At 48.8% G+C, this 15,619-nt stretch overlaps 4 protein-coding genes across 4 annotated transcripts; 1 reads left to right on the top strand and 3 right to left on the bottom strand.

The window, feature by feature from the left end:
• Nucleotides 1-1,167: 1,167 nt before the first annotated feature.
• TRVA0_023S00606 (uncharacterized protein) lies at nt 1,168-4,720 on the top strand (the record flags this gene model as incomplete). The annotated part of the gene is made up of 3 exons (XM_076685257.1): nt 1,168-1,255; nt 1,313-1,382; nt 1,438-4,720. 3 exons carry the CDS (start codon nt 1,168-1,170, stop codon nt 4,718-4,720), a joined length of 3,441 nt encoding a protein of 1,146 aa, XP_076540457.1.
• A 563-nt stretch (nt 4,721-5,283) lies between these two features.
• Nucleotides 5,284-7,845, bottom strand: SEF1 (Zn(II)2Cys6 transcription factor; the record flags this gene model as incomplete). The annotated part of the gene is made up of 1 exon (XM_076685256.1): nt 5,284-7,845. The coding sequence occupies one exon, from the start codon at nt 7,843-7,845 to the stop codon at nt 5,284-5,286; it is 2,562 nt and encodes an 853-aa protein (XP_076540456.1).
• Nucleotides 7,846-10,431: 2,586 nt separating this feature from the next.
• PRX1 (peroxiredoxin Prx1p, mitochondrial) lies at nt 10,432-11,572 on the bottom strand (the record flags this gene model as incomplete). The annotated part of the gene is made up of 2 exons (XM_076685255.1): nt 10,432-10,618; nt 10,680-11,572. 2 exons carry the CDS (start codon nt 11,570-11,572, stop codon nt 10,432-10,434), a joined length of 1,080 nt encoding a protein of 359 aa, XP_076540455.1.
• A 1,401-nt stretch (nt 11,573-12,973) lies between these two features.
• ERG3 (C-5 sterol desaturase) lies at nt 12,974-14,023 on the bottom strand (the record flags this gene model as incomplete). Its single annotated transcript, XM_076685254.1, has 1 exon — nt 12,974-14,023. One exon carries the CDS (start codon nt 14,021-14,023, stop codon nt 12,974-12,976), a length of 1,050 nt encoding a protein of 349 aa, XP_076540454.1.
• Nucleotides 14,024-15,619: the final 1,596 nt, after the last annotated feature.

Genomic DNA, 15,619 nt, shown 5'->3' with positions numbered 1-15,619 from the left:
GCTTCACGCACGGGTGTGCCGCATTAGTCACATAACCTTTCAATCATGTATCCCACCAGCGAGAACGGTCCGCAGAAAACCGTTGGATAGCACCGTATACGCGTCCCCGTCGTCATACTGAAGTACTATCTGAGACAGCTCTCACAGTCTACGCCCAAAGTTTTCACTGTACTGTTTTTCATGCCCATTTCATCTGAGGGCCCGTGGGGGAGGGGGGAGTGTACATGATTGCTGGTCCGGAGAGGGGTGCCCGGAAAACGAATTCTGGTCGGATAACGTGGACATTACAGCTTACCCAGAGGGGGGAGACCAAAGTATGATGATCTGCTGCAGTACTACATGTGCCCTTCATTCCGAACGGAGCCCCCAGTTGAGGAGGAAGCGATCCACCAACTACCGTCGCTCAAGATCTGACTGCAGTTTCACCTGCGTTTCTGGTCGATCGGCCATTTTGTCCTGCCGTAGGACGGCATTACACATGGCGCTCGCGCGCGCATTGGTCACTTCGTTTAGCACTCTGTTCAGCCGGACGGGCCTAATGGTGATCCAGCGAGACCTGCCAGTCCAACCCAGATGGAAAAGCTGAACCCAACTGCTGCATAAAAACTCGCCGGTTCGTCATTCTCGCTACGTACATGCCTCGAGAAGACAGAACTGCATTCCATTCGAACCCAAGTTGTTATTTATTTATTCCCTAACACCTTGTTAAAAAAGCCCGGCTTGCTTGGCGATTTTCCCTGTTCCCCCCACTGGTTGTGACAAGCGGTTCTGGCTAGGCCTTTTCAGTTGATCACACGAGGGAGCGCTTATCGGCTGAGCGTTATATCCACTGGTTGCGACGCTAAAAAAAAAGAGCCGTCCCGCATATATCACTTGGTCTCCTCTAAAACGATACCTGGATACTTTGCTCAGCCATTGTATTCATTGTATTTACCTTTATTATCCTTCGGGGAGCAAAAAAAAAACGCTCTGGTTCACATTACTGTTCCGGTACTGAACGGGATTTACCTCGGGTGTCAGCGTTCTTCCCCCAAGACGAATCACCAGTATTTTCCATCCTCCGGTAGAGCGTGAGAGAGACTTCGTACTGTGGGGCCAGTGTACGAACTAAATGCAACCGGCCGCCCCGAAGTTCTACGTATCGCCAGTCGGACCAAGCTGTGAGTGATGGACGAGAAGAAGTTCAAATGCACCCATCCGGGGTGCAATAAATCGTTCAATCGACGGGACTATCTGATTCGGCACTCTGCTAATCGTAAGTCACCCATCATAGTTCCCCTCCCCCATGGGGCATCATGCTAACATTCAATAGACCTCGACGTTCTACCGTTCAAATGCCCCAAGTGCCCCCAGAGGTTTGCACGGGCCGATCTGATGGAAAAGTGAGTATCCTTTTCATGGGCATATTATGAAAGACTAACAAAATAATAATAATAGGCACCAGAACAGTAAATCACATGAGAAGCGACGGAGGCGCGAGGAGAAGCAGCTCAAACTCCAAGAGGACGCTCGCTCGAAGCTGGCAAAGACCAGTAAAGACTCTACCCCTACTAGAAGGCGCAGGAATAGTAGTCAGCCCACCGACAAATCAGCTCAGAAAAATGGCCATAGCCCGTCGACCTCGAGCCCGTCTGTAAACGAATTTCCTAATGGGTCTGGACAGCAACAGCAACAGCAGGGTGGCTACTCCGCTGGCAGCTCTTCGTCAGCTCCAGCCTTTATGCAGTCGCCGCAGACGATCAACTCGAGCTACCAGGGATTCTCGAGCCAATACTACAGCAACGGAGTGGCTCCTTCAGGTTCTACAACCCCCAGTTTCCAGCCTCCCGCCCCAGCCCCTACCTCAGCCCCTGCCTCTGCGGCGGCATTCCATAATAATAACGCCGCATCTTCTGCGGCTCCATTCACGTCCCAGAACTTTGACAGCTCGTCAACATCGCTTTTCAGCTCCTTCCCTGAGGTGCTTCCCGATGATTATGGCAACTTTGATCTGACCAACATGACGTCGTCTAATGCTGACTATAACGTTTCTGGGAACTACGCCTGGCTCTTTGGTAAGGAGTTTTGGTCTGAGGTGTATCCTAAAGGCGCTTCCTATGCCTACGACCTGCTTACTGATGCCAGCGTGTTTGGATTCAGCGCAAACATGGGCTCACAGCTGGCGGCCCCGGAGACAAGCAATAATATGCTCATTCGAGCTCTGCACAATGCCGAACAACAGCATCGAGCATTAAGCGATGATGGCCAGCCGCCCGCTACTCCTCTTAATCAGTATGGAGCGTACCACACAAACTCCACGAGCCCGGGCTACCATGATAAACGAATCCCTCGGAGCCAGGATACTAACAATAACAACGAGAACAACGAGAACAATGACAATAATATTAATAGCAGCAGTGAGGTGAGCGACAAAAGCTCCACTGCGACGACGGCCAACACTAACAATCACACCTCGCCAACTAGGTCGGAAGACTCGACGTTCGCTGAGTTCCACAGCCATGACTACCTCTCGAAGCGACTCACGACCCAGTCGTTACTCCTCAAAAAGATAGCGGAACGCCACAATATGAGCCCGCATGATGACTCCTGGACAAGCACCCAAACAGTTTACGCTAAGCACCCCCGGGGCATGAACGGCGCGGTCAAAATGCACGTATTCGGCAGAGCTTTGTGCCCTCCGGACACTAGAGACAGCTTCAAACAGGAAAGCTGCTCCTCTCTGAGCGATACGACCTGGCGCAAAATCATCGATCTCATTCCGAGCTCTGCACAGCTCGACATGAAATCATCAAGCCTTTCTGCAAGCGCATTTATGGAGTACTTGCACCTTTACTGGACTCGATTCGACCCGGTGTATCCAATGATCCACAAGGCGCTGTTCAGGGCGGATGAAGCCCAGCCAGAGCTGCTCATGTCGATGGCCATTGTAGGCATGGCATATTCAAACGACCCTGACGCTCCTTCGATTGCTCTGGCACTCCACAAGAGAATCCGCATCGTTATACTGGCAATGATAGACGATGATGCCCACTTGCCGACGTGGATCCTGCAGTGTCTGCTGCTGATTAACTACTTTGCTGAGGTGTTTGGCTCTCGCGGTTTGATTGAGATGTCCCAGATCTTCCACGGCACCCACATTGCGCTTATTCGGCTCTCTGGGGTGCTCAACAATCTCGACATCCCGGAAATCCCTGAGGATTACAATGCCATCGACGTTGACGCCTTTTGGAAACGGTACATCCAGTTTGAGACCATGAAGCGGACGGCGTTCTTTGCGTTTGTGTGTGATACCCAGCAAGCGGTGTTCTATCGCCACACGCTGGGTCTCTCTCCGTTTGAGATTGGGCTCGAACTGCCTTGCTCAGATGCGTGCTGGGAGGCCGACACCTGCCAGAAGTTCATTCAGATATATCGCCTGCAGCCGCGGCATCTCCAGCCACGCCCGCCTCCAGACCCAGAGGAGCTGGAACTCTACCCGTACTTCAAGGCGATGGAGGAGTATAACAACTCCAAGTACGGTCAGAGCCAGGATACTACTAACGAAACAAAAAATGGGAGCAACCCCAAGAACATAATACGTGAAGACAAGTTAGACGAAGGGCCAATTCCCACCCAGGGGAACTGGCCGACCTTTTTGTTCAGTGTCAAGAGGTTTATGTCTCCGTATCACGAATCGCAGAAGGAGTACCCGTTGGAGTGCTTCTCGCCATACAGCCGCTGCATTCTTCTCCATGGTCTACTCAGCGTTGCCTGGGAAATGCAGTGGAGAGGCATTCTCGATACGGGTATCGTGTCTAGACGGAGGATGAACGAGTTCAAGACTCGAATTATTGTTGCCATTACGAGCTGGAAGGGTGCGTTTGACCGCCAGCTTCGTAAGCTTGATACTCCAGAGCTTGATCGCGTTGTTCTCTCGAATTCTGCGACCTCTGCGTCCAGTACAGCCTCTTCGCCAAGAGCCGATAATGAGGGGGGATTTTCCAGGCCCCTTTCGCTTGAGACGATCCAGCTGAACAACTACAACTGCATGTCGGTCCTGGCGTGCAACTGCTCGCTTTATCACTATGGGCTTATCATGTTGCACGAGGACACGATGATGATAAGGCGGTTTGCTCAGCTGCCGGTTGAAATTGTGCGGAATCCTTCATCACAAATCGCACCCGACAAGAGCCTTGGCATAACGATCGAACACCTGCGTGCCCGGCAGTATGTCAAGGAATGGGCGAGTACGCTTGATTCGCGATGGGCGGTGTGGCATTCTATGCATTTCTTGCAGATGCTGCTGATCAATCCGGCGTTGATATACCAGTCGGACAGCCTTCCATGGTGCATGTTCATCACCATTCTTACTCTCTGGGCGTTTGACCATGTTCACGAAGATGCAGATTGTTCAGACTGTCCAAACCCGGCTCGATATGTCATGCCGTTGGAGCTCGATTCAGCGGATTCAGATTCCCCCCGGAAATTCCAGCCATCATTCCAGGTTAACATTGAGACGGTGAGGCAAGACGCACTAGTGTACCTTGACATTGTGAAGAACTCTCCACCTCAGAGTCTGAATGGTGCTTCTCCGTCTGGAATCCCGGATGCGAGGATTGAAGACGCCCACCAGCGAAGTAAGTTGGTTCTCTCAGTGGTGGCTTTGGGTTATCTTATGTTGCAGAGATTCGATCCATCGGGTGATAACTATCTTAAAACGTTGGAGAATTTATTGCAATAACCGAGCCATCAAACTACATTAAGCGGGAAAGTTACTATAGAGCTGCAATAATGGGAGCGAAGTCTTGTATATATACGTGGTAATGTAACGACTATTAGATTATCTGGAAGTGAGAATATAATGATGCTACCAAGTTGGCCGGACTGGTTAACGGCTAATTTTTAACTGTGTTGTTTCTACATCATGATTTTTAGAACAGGATTATGATTTACCGCGGTACTGCAAGGCATTTGTAAGTATTGATGTCCTTTCCTCCCACACAAGCTATTCCACTTTTGGGGCTCGCGGGTGGATAAATCCACTTTGCTGCGTGAAACGTCCGTTGACGGTGGGTTCGCTTCGCAAGAACCCTACGAAGTCCTGCGCGAAGCGGAGCTACGGGTGGGTTTGGGGGGTTGGTTCCCCAAGAAAGTAGCTGAATTGTAACAAATTTGTAGCGTTTGGTGGAGGAAGACATAAAATGCGGTTATATACACCTAACAATAGAATAATTCGTATCATCATCAAGTCGTCAATTTACTTCGTATAGGTAGCAGTAGTATTACAAAAATCGTAGAGTTTTTTTAAAAAGGAGAGACGTTGACGTCCATCCAGCCAAGGAAATCGTCACCCTTATCGTTCATCCAGTCGATACCCTGCATCAGCGTATCAAGATGCAATGGATCGTTTGAGGCTCCCGTCGAATCTATAATCGCAGCAATATCAGCAGCGCTTGGAGTCGAAGAAACCCCTACTCCACCCACTGGGTGTGGCATAACCGGATATGGTGCAATGTCCACTGGATTATGCTGCTGAGGAGCAGACGACGGCGCATGTGAATGGTGCAGGTTATCCTTGCCCATAGTATGGAGCGCAGCAGCCGCGTGTGGATTAGTCGGAACAAGGGTCGTAACGGTAGTACCATTAGGGGTCGTTTTCGTGTTTGTAGTAAAGTCATCACGAGTGATTTGGTTGTAGAAAGGCAATGGCGGTACTGTCTCCAGATGGGCAAACGCCGGAGGAATCGGAGGGCCCTGGAGCGGTTTAGGGACCGATTCCGACATTTGAGCGGTCGCTTGTGAACCTTCTTCCTTCTTTTTGCCGTCCTCAGCAGTATCTAGCTTCTTTGACAAGTTGCCAGCACCCCGTCGCCGGGCCTCATGCACAGCCCAAATGAGCTCATAAAAGATAGACGCCGTCAGATGCGACCTCATACGAGTAATGATGCTCGGAGCCTGGGTCAATAAATAAGGATGGGTAATGATGACGAAGTTAAGCTTCTCGAGGACTTTGGCAGTTCGACTAAGATCGTTTTCGACATCCTTCCACGCCGTGAGCATGTTTCGGAACAGCCTGTGCACCGTCACCACGCTCTGTCTGGCCGATTCAACATTTTGCGGCAGCAAGAAAGGCGTCAGGTGCAGTCTAAACAGCAGCAGGGCGGCAAAGCTGACTGCCTGACGCATATAAATGGGGTACTCAATGATCTGACGGTGCTCTGCGAGCTTGGAAAACAGCGTGATTACGCGAGTGCCGGCGTTGAATGCAATGGCCACATATTTAGACTGGTCTTCGTTAGGAGTTCCCGGCAAAAATGAGAAGCAGCAGATCATAAGCTTGATATAGAGGTAATAGATCTCGACGGAAGGCTCCTCAAAGTAGAGCGCCTCTTTCTCCCGCTCTAATTGCTGCTCAAGGATACTAAGGGTGTTGGGCCGGTTCTTGCCATCTTCGAGGCCATCGGCTGAACACACCGAGGAGCCAATGAGTCCCACAAGCTTTGAGTAGAAAATGGAGAGCCGCAGCAGTGACTGGAAGGACTTAGGTAGAGAATCGTCAGTACGCCCTTCTTCTACGAGGTAATCGATGGTAATAGAAGGCGGGAGACCCAAATTTGCGCTCCAAACCTGCTCTGAGAAGAAGCAGGCGAGCCATGTTCGCGTCCGCCATTTTTCGGCGTCGGGCAGGCTCGTCTGGGTACGCGAGAACTCGTAAATGAACTTACCCCGGTGCAGGCCCAGTTGCATAGCCAGGTTCTTTGCCAGACCTACAAACCGGTAGGAGCAATCGTCCAGGACTTTCTCGTTCGGGATGGGCCATGTGCCTAAGATAATGAGGGCCTGGACGATGTGGGTAGATCGCGGGGTTCTAATCCAGCAGGTTTCGATGGCCAGCTGTTTGATGAGGCCCGAAAGTGAGATATAGAGGGACGGCTCCGGCTCGGAGAGCGAAGCGGTCAGGCATACGGTCCAGAACAGCAGCTCAGATTGGCGGAACAGCTCTGCAGCGCTGTTAGACTGGATAATGGGCATGTACGGCAGGAACTGGGTCATGAACCGGGTATGAAGTTCTTCAGCACGGTCTCGGGACAATACAACGTCTCCGACTTTGAACTCGGTCGGATCGATGTAGCCTTGGTCGTTGCTAATAAGCGACTTTCCGGGGATGGCAGTAGCCGTTCCGTCTGAGGTAGATGAGATCATAGAGGACAACGGAACGGTGTTGGCTGTGATTGTCGTAGCAGCAGTAACCGACCCCGTAGACCTGCTTCGGGCTGATAAGATGTTGCTTTCACCCATCCCCTTATTATTATTGTTGTTCGGAGCAGACATGTGGATATGTCCATTAGCCGAACCCGAGGTGGATCCATTCCTCAACACTACTACGCCATCATTACTGTCCTCATCATGGCCCTGTTCATCATCATTATTGCTCTTGTTAATCCCAACTAGTAGCGAGCTGTTGGGGTTTGTCTGAGCGACGGCTGAAGCGAGTAGACTCTCTCGCTTCTGCAGGTATTCGACCTGCTGCCTCAGCGTATGCAAATCGTCGCGCAGGCTCTGCACCTGACCGCCCTTCTGGGGCTTGAAATATGGGTCTACGACACACTCGCGGCCTGTTTTGGCGCACTTCGAGCACGGCTGGGGGTACTGCGCTGAGGCGTCACACCGCACCTTCTGATTACGGCAAAACGTACAGCTGCGAATGGGGCGCGTTCTGAACGTCCCAGGTGCCCGTACGACAGGCCCTCCGGATTCCCCGTTGACCCTGTGCTGCTTCGACGAAGAGTACTGGCTGGTCGAGTCCGGCGACGACGAAGTCGACGGGCTGGGTGTGCTGTTGGACACGTGACCAGCGAGCCCCATAGGCTGAAGGGGTGCCTGCCCTTCAAACGACTGGCTGAAAGACCTCTTCGCAGCGTTCATAACTAGTCAGGGCTTAAATCAAATGAAATATACGGCCTCGTTCAATACTGGCCCATGAAAGAGTTTTTCGTGGGACACAAATCCAAAACAAAACAAAATCAGAAACTAGCTTTTGTTATTATCGGAGTCTTCGTCCTCTCGTTTCTTTCACGCCATGTAACCAAATAGCGCTGGTCAGCCGTTAAGGTGGTCGTCGCAGTCCGAGCTTTTTTGGTGATTTCTTTTCCAACGACACACTCCTGCGGTGCGGCTAACCCGCCCGGCTGGGAGTCGCTTGCGCGCGCGAAACCGTGGGGTGTCCTTCACGCTTACGCGAAACTCAGGGGTGGGTGCCTATTGGTACGCCGCGGGTGGTACTAGACCGTAGATTTGGGGGGAATGTGTATTCGAGGGCCAGCCCTCGAGCTCCCGTAGCTCCGCTTCGCGGAGGATTTTTTTTTTGTACTATGTGATCAATTCGAATACACCGTTTAAAACGGAGGAATTAAGCTTCTTTTCATTGGTACACAGTTCGATAAGCTTATCGCAGTCAATTGTGAAGAATGAATGAAAAGTTTAGCATATGATATTTGTTTATAAGCATTAACTAATAACCTAGGTAAATCTATATACAGGAATGATAGAGCTTCTGTTTTCTAATCCCCAAATGGCAATTCGTTAAGCCATTATTCCAGGTATTCTTAAACTTAATGCCAATAGCCCCGCGAATGCCAAATAGCCTCAGGACCAGCTTTGACAACTCGTGTCCAATAAATCAATAAAGCATTTCTACTTCAATGTAAGTTACGTGTTTTAGAAGTAATATCCAGGCTGGTGTATATGGTGTACGTTTCAGATTTCTTCAATTGCCACATCATTGAATCGATTGAGTCAATTGTAGTCTTATCTTTATCACTAGTCTCAAACTAGTGGCTTGTGTTCTTTCTCTCCAACGTCCCCCCACAACAGCCAGATGTGATGATACATACAAATGTTAAAGCAAGGGTAATACTCAAGTAAGGGGCTAGTTCCGCTAATAATTTGTCATTACCCAGATATACTCCTGCAATACAGGCTGTACCACCATGATACGTGTACTTACAGCGCATATTCAAACGCCCGAATAAATAAGACAGCCGCACAATCCAATATTGATCGACCTTTATACCGAAAATTCTAAGCTTAAAATGCATTGTCTACAAGTAATATGGGTAGAACATTACACAGGCACTATCTCAAAAGCTTGAAATAGTTACCGGTAGCAAAAGGCATATTAAAGGTCCTGGTTTTGATTGCCGGTACCAACTATGGCCCAGCCTCCTCCGTATTGACACATGACAAGAGCAAATAATAAAATACGAGTTCCCTAGGCCTATAAACCCATCCAGAAGATACCCCGGACAGTAGAATACAGGGGGCTTTAAGGCGTGCTTGGGTACTCGAAATCCGGGGTAAGGTCTCAAATATGCAAGGGCTATGCAGACACAACCCCAGAGACATTTGAGGGGATTAGGATTAAAAGGTTGTTGCCAACAAAGAATATATGTCTGTGAAACGGGACACACGTTACGTGAATCATGGCGATTCGAGTCAGCGAGAATTCGATATCATTGGTGCAGAAGCGCGAGAGAGTTTGCTATTATCGCTGCCAAGTCCATATTCTTCCAGCATAAAGCCATGTGACTGAATCTCTAGAAGCACTACATGTAGACGCAACCCTCGTGCCATCCCTGTGCATTGAAGATCTCGCTAATGCACGCTCTACCAGTGGCATGGTACATTTTTGTCTTTTGTAGCTTGTTTTTTTTTGACTTCTGAATTTAAACTTTCATCAGCAGTTTAAACGATTGTTGTTATTTTTTTTTCCTTTGGCCTTCTACCAAACGCGTTCTTTTTTTGCTGAAATACAATGGGTTCAGTGATGAGCTGTTTCTCTATCGACCGTCTCACAGAGGAGAGAACGGCTGCTGAGAGACGAGAGAGCATAAGGCAGAATGCAGAGTACAGGCGGCGACAGAGCATAGCGAGCGAGGGCCAGGAAAAATCGCCGCTTGGCAATGTTGAGAGGAAACAGTCGGTAGGAGGCGAGTTCAATTCCCCTGCGCTGCCTCCGGGGTTTTTTCGAACAGAGTAACCATGGCGATGTCTATCTTCTATCCGTGTTGTAACTGTCACCGAGGTACGAGTAGCCATGCTATCGATTAAACAAGCAATCAATCAACCAATCGAGCTATCAATCAATCAATCATCCGATCAATAAATCAATCAATCATCCAACCAATCAATCAACCAATCAATCAATCGATCAATCGATCAATCAATCAACCAATCATCCAACCAATCAATCAATCAACAACCAACCAACCAACCAACCAATCAATAAATCAATCCGTGCTGTATTGTTGTTTTTTATGTTAGTCGCATTATAATATTCCATTATAATACAGTTATCTCGAGGCTCTGTCGTGATCGGCCTTCTCGAAGTTCTTTCGTGACCGGTCTTCTCGAGGCACTGTCGTAATTAATCCTTTTCATCCTTCTGTCTTATCATGATTTGCCCTTCTTATTATGATTGGAGCTCTGTTCATTATGACTGGAGCTCTTTTCGTCCTGCCACCCGTGGTACTCCTTGCTCTGTTCAATTCGCTTCATAAGTTCGTCCCATTGCTGTTCAGTCAGCCTATCGCCAGTCTTGAGCTCTTTTCTCACATCAACTTCCTTCCCTTCCAAAACTCTACGAAAAAAAAAGAGATAAACAATTAGACCGCCATTGAGCTACACAATTGCATACTTACTTGCCAATAACGTTCTTCAAATCCTCCACCAAAGAGTTCTCCTTCTTGGAGTCGCCACCGCTAAGCAAAACAAACGCAACGGCACCGCCAATCATTAATGGCACATACTTGGACCCGGTTGGAGCAAACGAGCTCTTGAGTGGCTCCTCCTTTGGCTCAGGCGTGTATCGCAGGTAGCTCTTGACCTCCCGGACATTCTCCTTGCCGTACTTGGCCTCGGCATCAGCAGTCTTTACGCTTGGTGGCACAATGACGTCCTGGCCCTTGGTCCAGTCGACTGGAGTGACCAGACCGGTTCGGTCAGTCAGCTGAAGCGCATCAAGCACTCGCAGGACCTCGGCGGTGTTTCGGCCAGTAGAGGCTGGGTACACCATGAAGAGTCGCACCTTCTTGGCTGGATCAATGATGAAGACGTTTCGAATGGTGAAGACCGGCCCCTTGGCAAGGTTCTTGAACCCTTCCTCGTCAACCATATCGTACAAGTACGCAATCTTTCGGTCGGCATCGGCAATGACTGGGAAGTCAAACTTCTTGCCCTGGGTGGCAGCCTCCTCAATGTCCTTCACCCACTCGTGGTGGGACTCAATTGGGTCCGAGCTGAGCCCAATCAACTTGGTGTTTCGCTTGGTGAACTCGTCCTTGAGAGCGGCGAAAGCACCCAGCTCGGTGGTACACACCGGCGTGAAGTCGGCCGGGTGCGAGAACAGAATGGTCCACGAGTCGCCAATGAAGTCGTGGAAGTCAATGTCGCCCTGGGTCGTGACCGCCTTGAAGTTTGGTGCAACGGACCCGATCCGGACCCGCGGCTGCTTATCAGCCGCAAAGCTCGAATTGAATCGAACCATGGCGGGGGAGACCCGTCGCGAGGCAAACCGAGCAGTGTATCGAAGCATTTTTCTCTTTTTTCCTTCTGCAAAACCAGAATCGAACGCGTGAAAAAACCCTTTAAAATGGAATTTCTCGGAAGGAAGAGGCCCTTTCTCTCCCCCAGATGATGCAATACTTGCATGACGCAAAGACCCAGATCTACATTTGCTTCGGTATATCCCAGCACGAATTTTTCACGTTATCGGAGGAGCCCACTATGGCGACGCCCTGGCAACCATTAGTAATAGCCACAGAGTTTATTCGAGGGCCAGCCCTCGAGCTCCCATAGCTCCGCTTCGCGGAGATTTAGGCTGATGTAGTCAACTTTGGTAATAACCCGTGTTCATTGGAGCCTTAGCCCATTGAGATCCATAGGATGTGTACTACATTACCAGGCCATTGGAAGCAACCTGTTACTGTCAATGATTGAAGTAATGCTAATACGCACGTAATTCATTCACCCGGTACGATAAATCTTTATTTTATCAGGATTTGCCAGGGGTATTATAGCGATACTCATCATCAGACGTTAAACATCACTACAAACTCCCATTCGTTCTAACGTGGGGTGCTACGGTACTAAGTTATGTAGGTATACTATTAATGTAAATGGTAATTGAATTGTGGTCGAGATAATGAATAGGAAGAACATATAGCGCAGTGCGACGGAAACTAATATTTCGTACACTTACCGCAGCGGTGGTAAGCTACCTGAAGTACTCTTTCCCTGCATTTCATAGTCACTTCAATTCGTAGAAGCTTGTAGGATATCATGGATTGCACATACCTTGATTGTTAGCTGCATGTCCGCTTTGAAATTCCAAGATTAGATGTGTCTGTGACATTGAAGATCCATTTGAGAATGCACGAGAGGGGAATGCCGGTTGAAATTTGCAAAGCTCTTAGCTCAGAGCATCAAACAATTGCTTGTAATAGCCCTATTGCAAATGGAGCTTTCTACCACGAATACCGCTTTGGAGGCTGTTTTTTGCCATGGTTATTGCAGTTGAAGAGATCAAAGTCTAAATCTTTCATAGCCGCTATCTGATGATTGCACTAATTATAAAAAAAGTATCGTGTAGGAAACAACCAAGATCGGCTATGACTCCCCTCTGAAAGCCCTGCTAGTCTAAGCCTGATTACGTGTAACGCAACGAATGTCTGAATGGATTAATAATCTAGTTAAGAAGCATATTACAGCCATTTTTTGCATTCATTATAACCAATGACCTCCGCGAAGCGGAGCTACGGGGGTTTGGGGGCTGGCCCCCAAGTCAATTGTCCTAGATATTAACATTAACCGATATAGAGTAGTATACGTGAGAATGTGGCGAGGTTTTCGATTAGCCAACATATTGAGATAAATATACAGTTTCATCCTTTTTTCAAAAGGAGAGATTGGGTGAGTGGATAGTAGATGAAGGAGATTATTTCTCCTTCTTTTCGTTGAGGTAAACTCGGTCGTCCGAGTCGCCCTCGACAACCTTCTTGATCTCCTCCATCTGCTTGGACTGCTTCTTCCAAGTGGAGGTGGACATCTTGGTGTTCCTGTCAAACAGCTCCTTGTCAGGAGTTCGGTGAGAGCCGCCCAATCGGTCCCACAGAGTCGTGTACTGGCCGTAATTGTAGTTGAAGTACAAGTGGTGGATGGTGTGGCACGCCGAGCCGTTAACGACCGGGTTGTTGGCCATATACTCGCCGTCGTGGATCATGACGGTCCAGATCGTCACAAACGCAAACAGCACAAGATACGACAGCTTGTGGAGCGGGAAGATGAAGGGGAACACGTGGTATGGCAGCGACTGGGCATAGCCGTCAACCGGGTGGAACGCAAACGACGCAAACGGCGTAGGAACAATCCACTTGTGGTGCGGCTTGTGCAAATGCTTGTACACACTGGGCCAATGGAGCCACCGGTGAATGAAGTAGATGCACATATCAGTGAACATGATGTAGAGCACAAACTGAAGAACCAAATAAGCCTGGCCATACTCGTAAGGGTTCCAGTACAGCTTGGAGTGGCCCCGGAGCTCGAGAACGAACCACGGAACAGTGAGGGCGGTCATGACCGGAATGGCCGAACACGCCTGCTTAATTTCGAGGACAACCTGGTTCTTGAGCATCTTGGGGTGCTTGAAGTTCTCCTGGTCAAATACCACGTAGTAGCTGAAAATGGCTGCACCAAAGTACACAATGTACGCAAACACCACCGCCACGAGGAACATAGAGACGGTCTGGCGCACAATGCTATCTCTCAGCAGGGCTGAAGCGTAGGTGAATTCGTTTGCCGGGAATAGGTAGGGGGCACCGTAGGCAGCCTCCTCGGAGAAGCTCTCAAAGTCAATGAGCCCGGCAAACCCTTTATAAACAGTGGTATTGAGCACCGCTGGAATATCCACCGGGCCCGAGGCTGGTAGGACCTTGGCATAGGCCTTATCCAGCAGATAATAGTCTGCTACCTCCAGCACGAGATCCATTGTATTTTTTTAAATATCTCTCTGATTTCAAATGGAAGCCTCCAAGGAATACACTCCTTCTACCCTCTCTCTGCTCTAATATAAAGAAGGAAAGAAACAAAATGCTCCAAGATTTAATAAAAGAAAGACTGCACCAATATTCGGGTCGAGATGGGCGACTCCTGAATTTTTATACAAAACGTCTTATTTTTTTCGTGCCCTGAAATTTCTGTGTGTTTTAGCCCCTCCTCTGATTATCTCCATCCGATTTTCCCGAATTCGTTAATTTCGTGGGCCCACCGCTGCGGCTGTGGAACCCGTTCGGCGCTCGTATACGTACGACACCAGAGACAGGATTGACCAGCAAGTCTCTCTTTTTCGAGGTCATCCTCCCTGGAATGGGGCTTTCTCCCCGGGTCCCCGGGACAATAACAGTATATTATTAGCATTAATGAAGTCAACCGACGGATCCAATTCCATTCAAACTCTTTTTACTGTAGCGTGGGTCGGGCCAGAGCTAGGATCAGCTCATGCCGGTGGTGGATTGCCATAGTGCGTGCGCGCGCACAGGAGTTATCGTTTTCGTCGTTTAACCTCCCCGTAGCACGGAGATCCGTGCGGCCACGTTGATCTTATCAATCAGCCCGGTGCCCGGGCCGAATCAGCGGATAGACTTCAGGATCTCTATTTAATCCGTCAATCCGTTATTCACGAATATTGCTGTAATGGCATCGATATTTAGGTGGACACTTGGTGATCTTTTGTTCATCGTTGCTTATTCATATCTGTTTAGAGCATTATACCGTGATTAGAGGGCTATGCTATGCTGAAATGGAATGTCGAACCACTTTTAGTGAAAAATACTGGTGCCATCATTTTGTTTCGGGGTCTATGGGGCGATTTCAATACGGATAAGTATCCTGCGTGTTAGAGATATCTCCAGCACTCATGTCATATAATACAGTAGTACCGGTTGTATGATATTGTATTTTTTATAATAGAGGTTATTCCTTACCAGTATTAAACGTATGGGTTCGACAAGTGGGGTCAGATGTACCTGCGATGTGATGATGCGTTGCTCATTTAAGGGGCCACTCTGGATGCTGTGCAGTATACGCGTTAATTGATCCATCATGCATTGCAACGTGGCAAGTGTGACACGTCCCCCGTACTTGTGATTCCATACTTGTTAGCCGTTGCATGCATGAAAGACGTGCTGTACTGTTTCGTGCTACAACGTCGTCTAGCGAGGAGCTTTTTACACGTCAACAACTTACAGTAGAACTGATGCAATTGTTAACATTCCTCGACGAAGCTGTAGCAAACACTGTTATAACTTCTGTAACGAGGCGTCCCAAGAGGATTTGTCGTCACAGAAAACAGTGTTGCTGGGAGAAATATCGGTACTCCAGATTAGTTACAGAGAACTCTGTAGTTGGGATGGATACTCCAAGTTAGTAACAGCCGCAGCGAGTATTCCTTACAGCAGTCGCAAGATAGAGTAACCAGACATGAAACTTGTACCGCGTTATTTATGGTAGAATATTTCACGGAGGTCAAAGAACAGCTTGGCATGATATCATATGTTTCCTATAAATCATAGCTCAACACCATAAA

Source organism: Trichomonascus vanleenenianus (assembly GCF_965637985.1).
Source record: "Trichomonascus vanleenenianus strain CLIB 3782 genome assembly, contig: TRVA0_023S, whole genome shotgun sequence".
Taxonomy (NCBI): domain Eukaryota; kingdom Fungi; phylum Ascomycota; class Dipodascomycetes; order Dipodascales; family Trichomonascaceae; genus Blastobotrys; species Blastobotrys vanleenenianus.
Note: the sequence above shows the minus strand (reverse complement) of the source record. Positions and strands in the feature narration are given on the sequence as shown.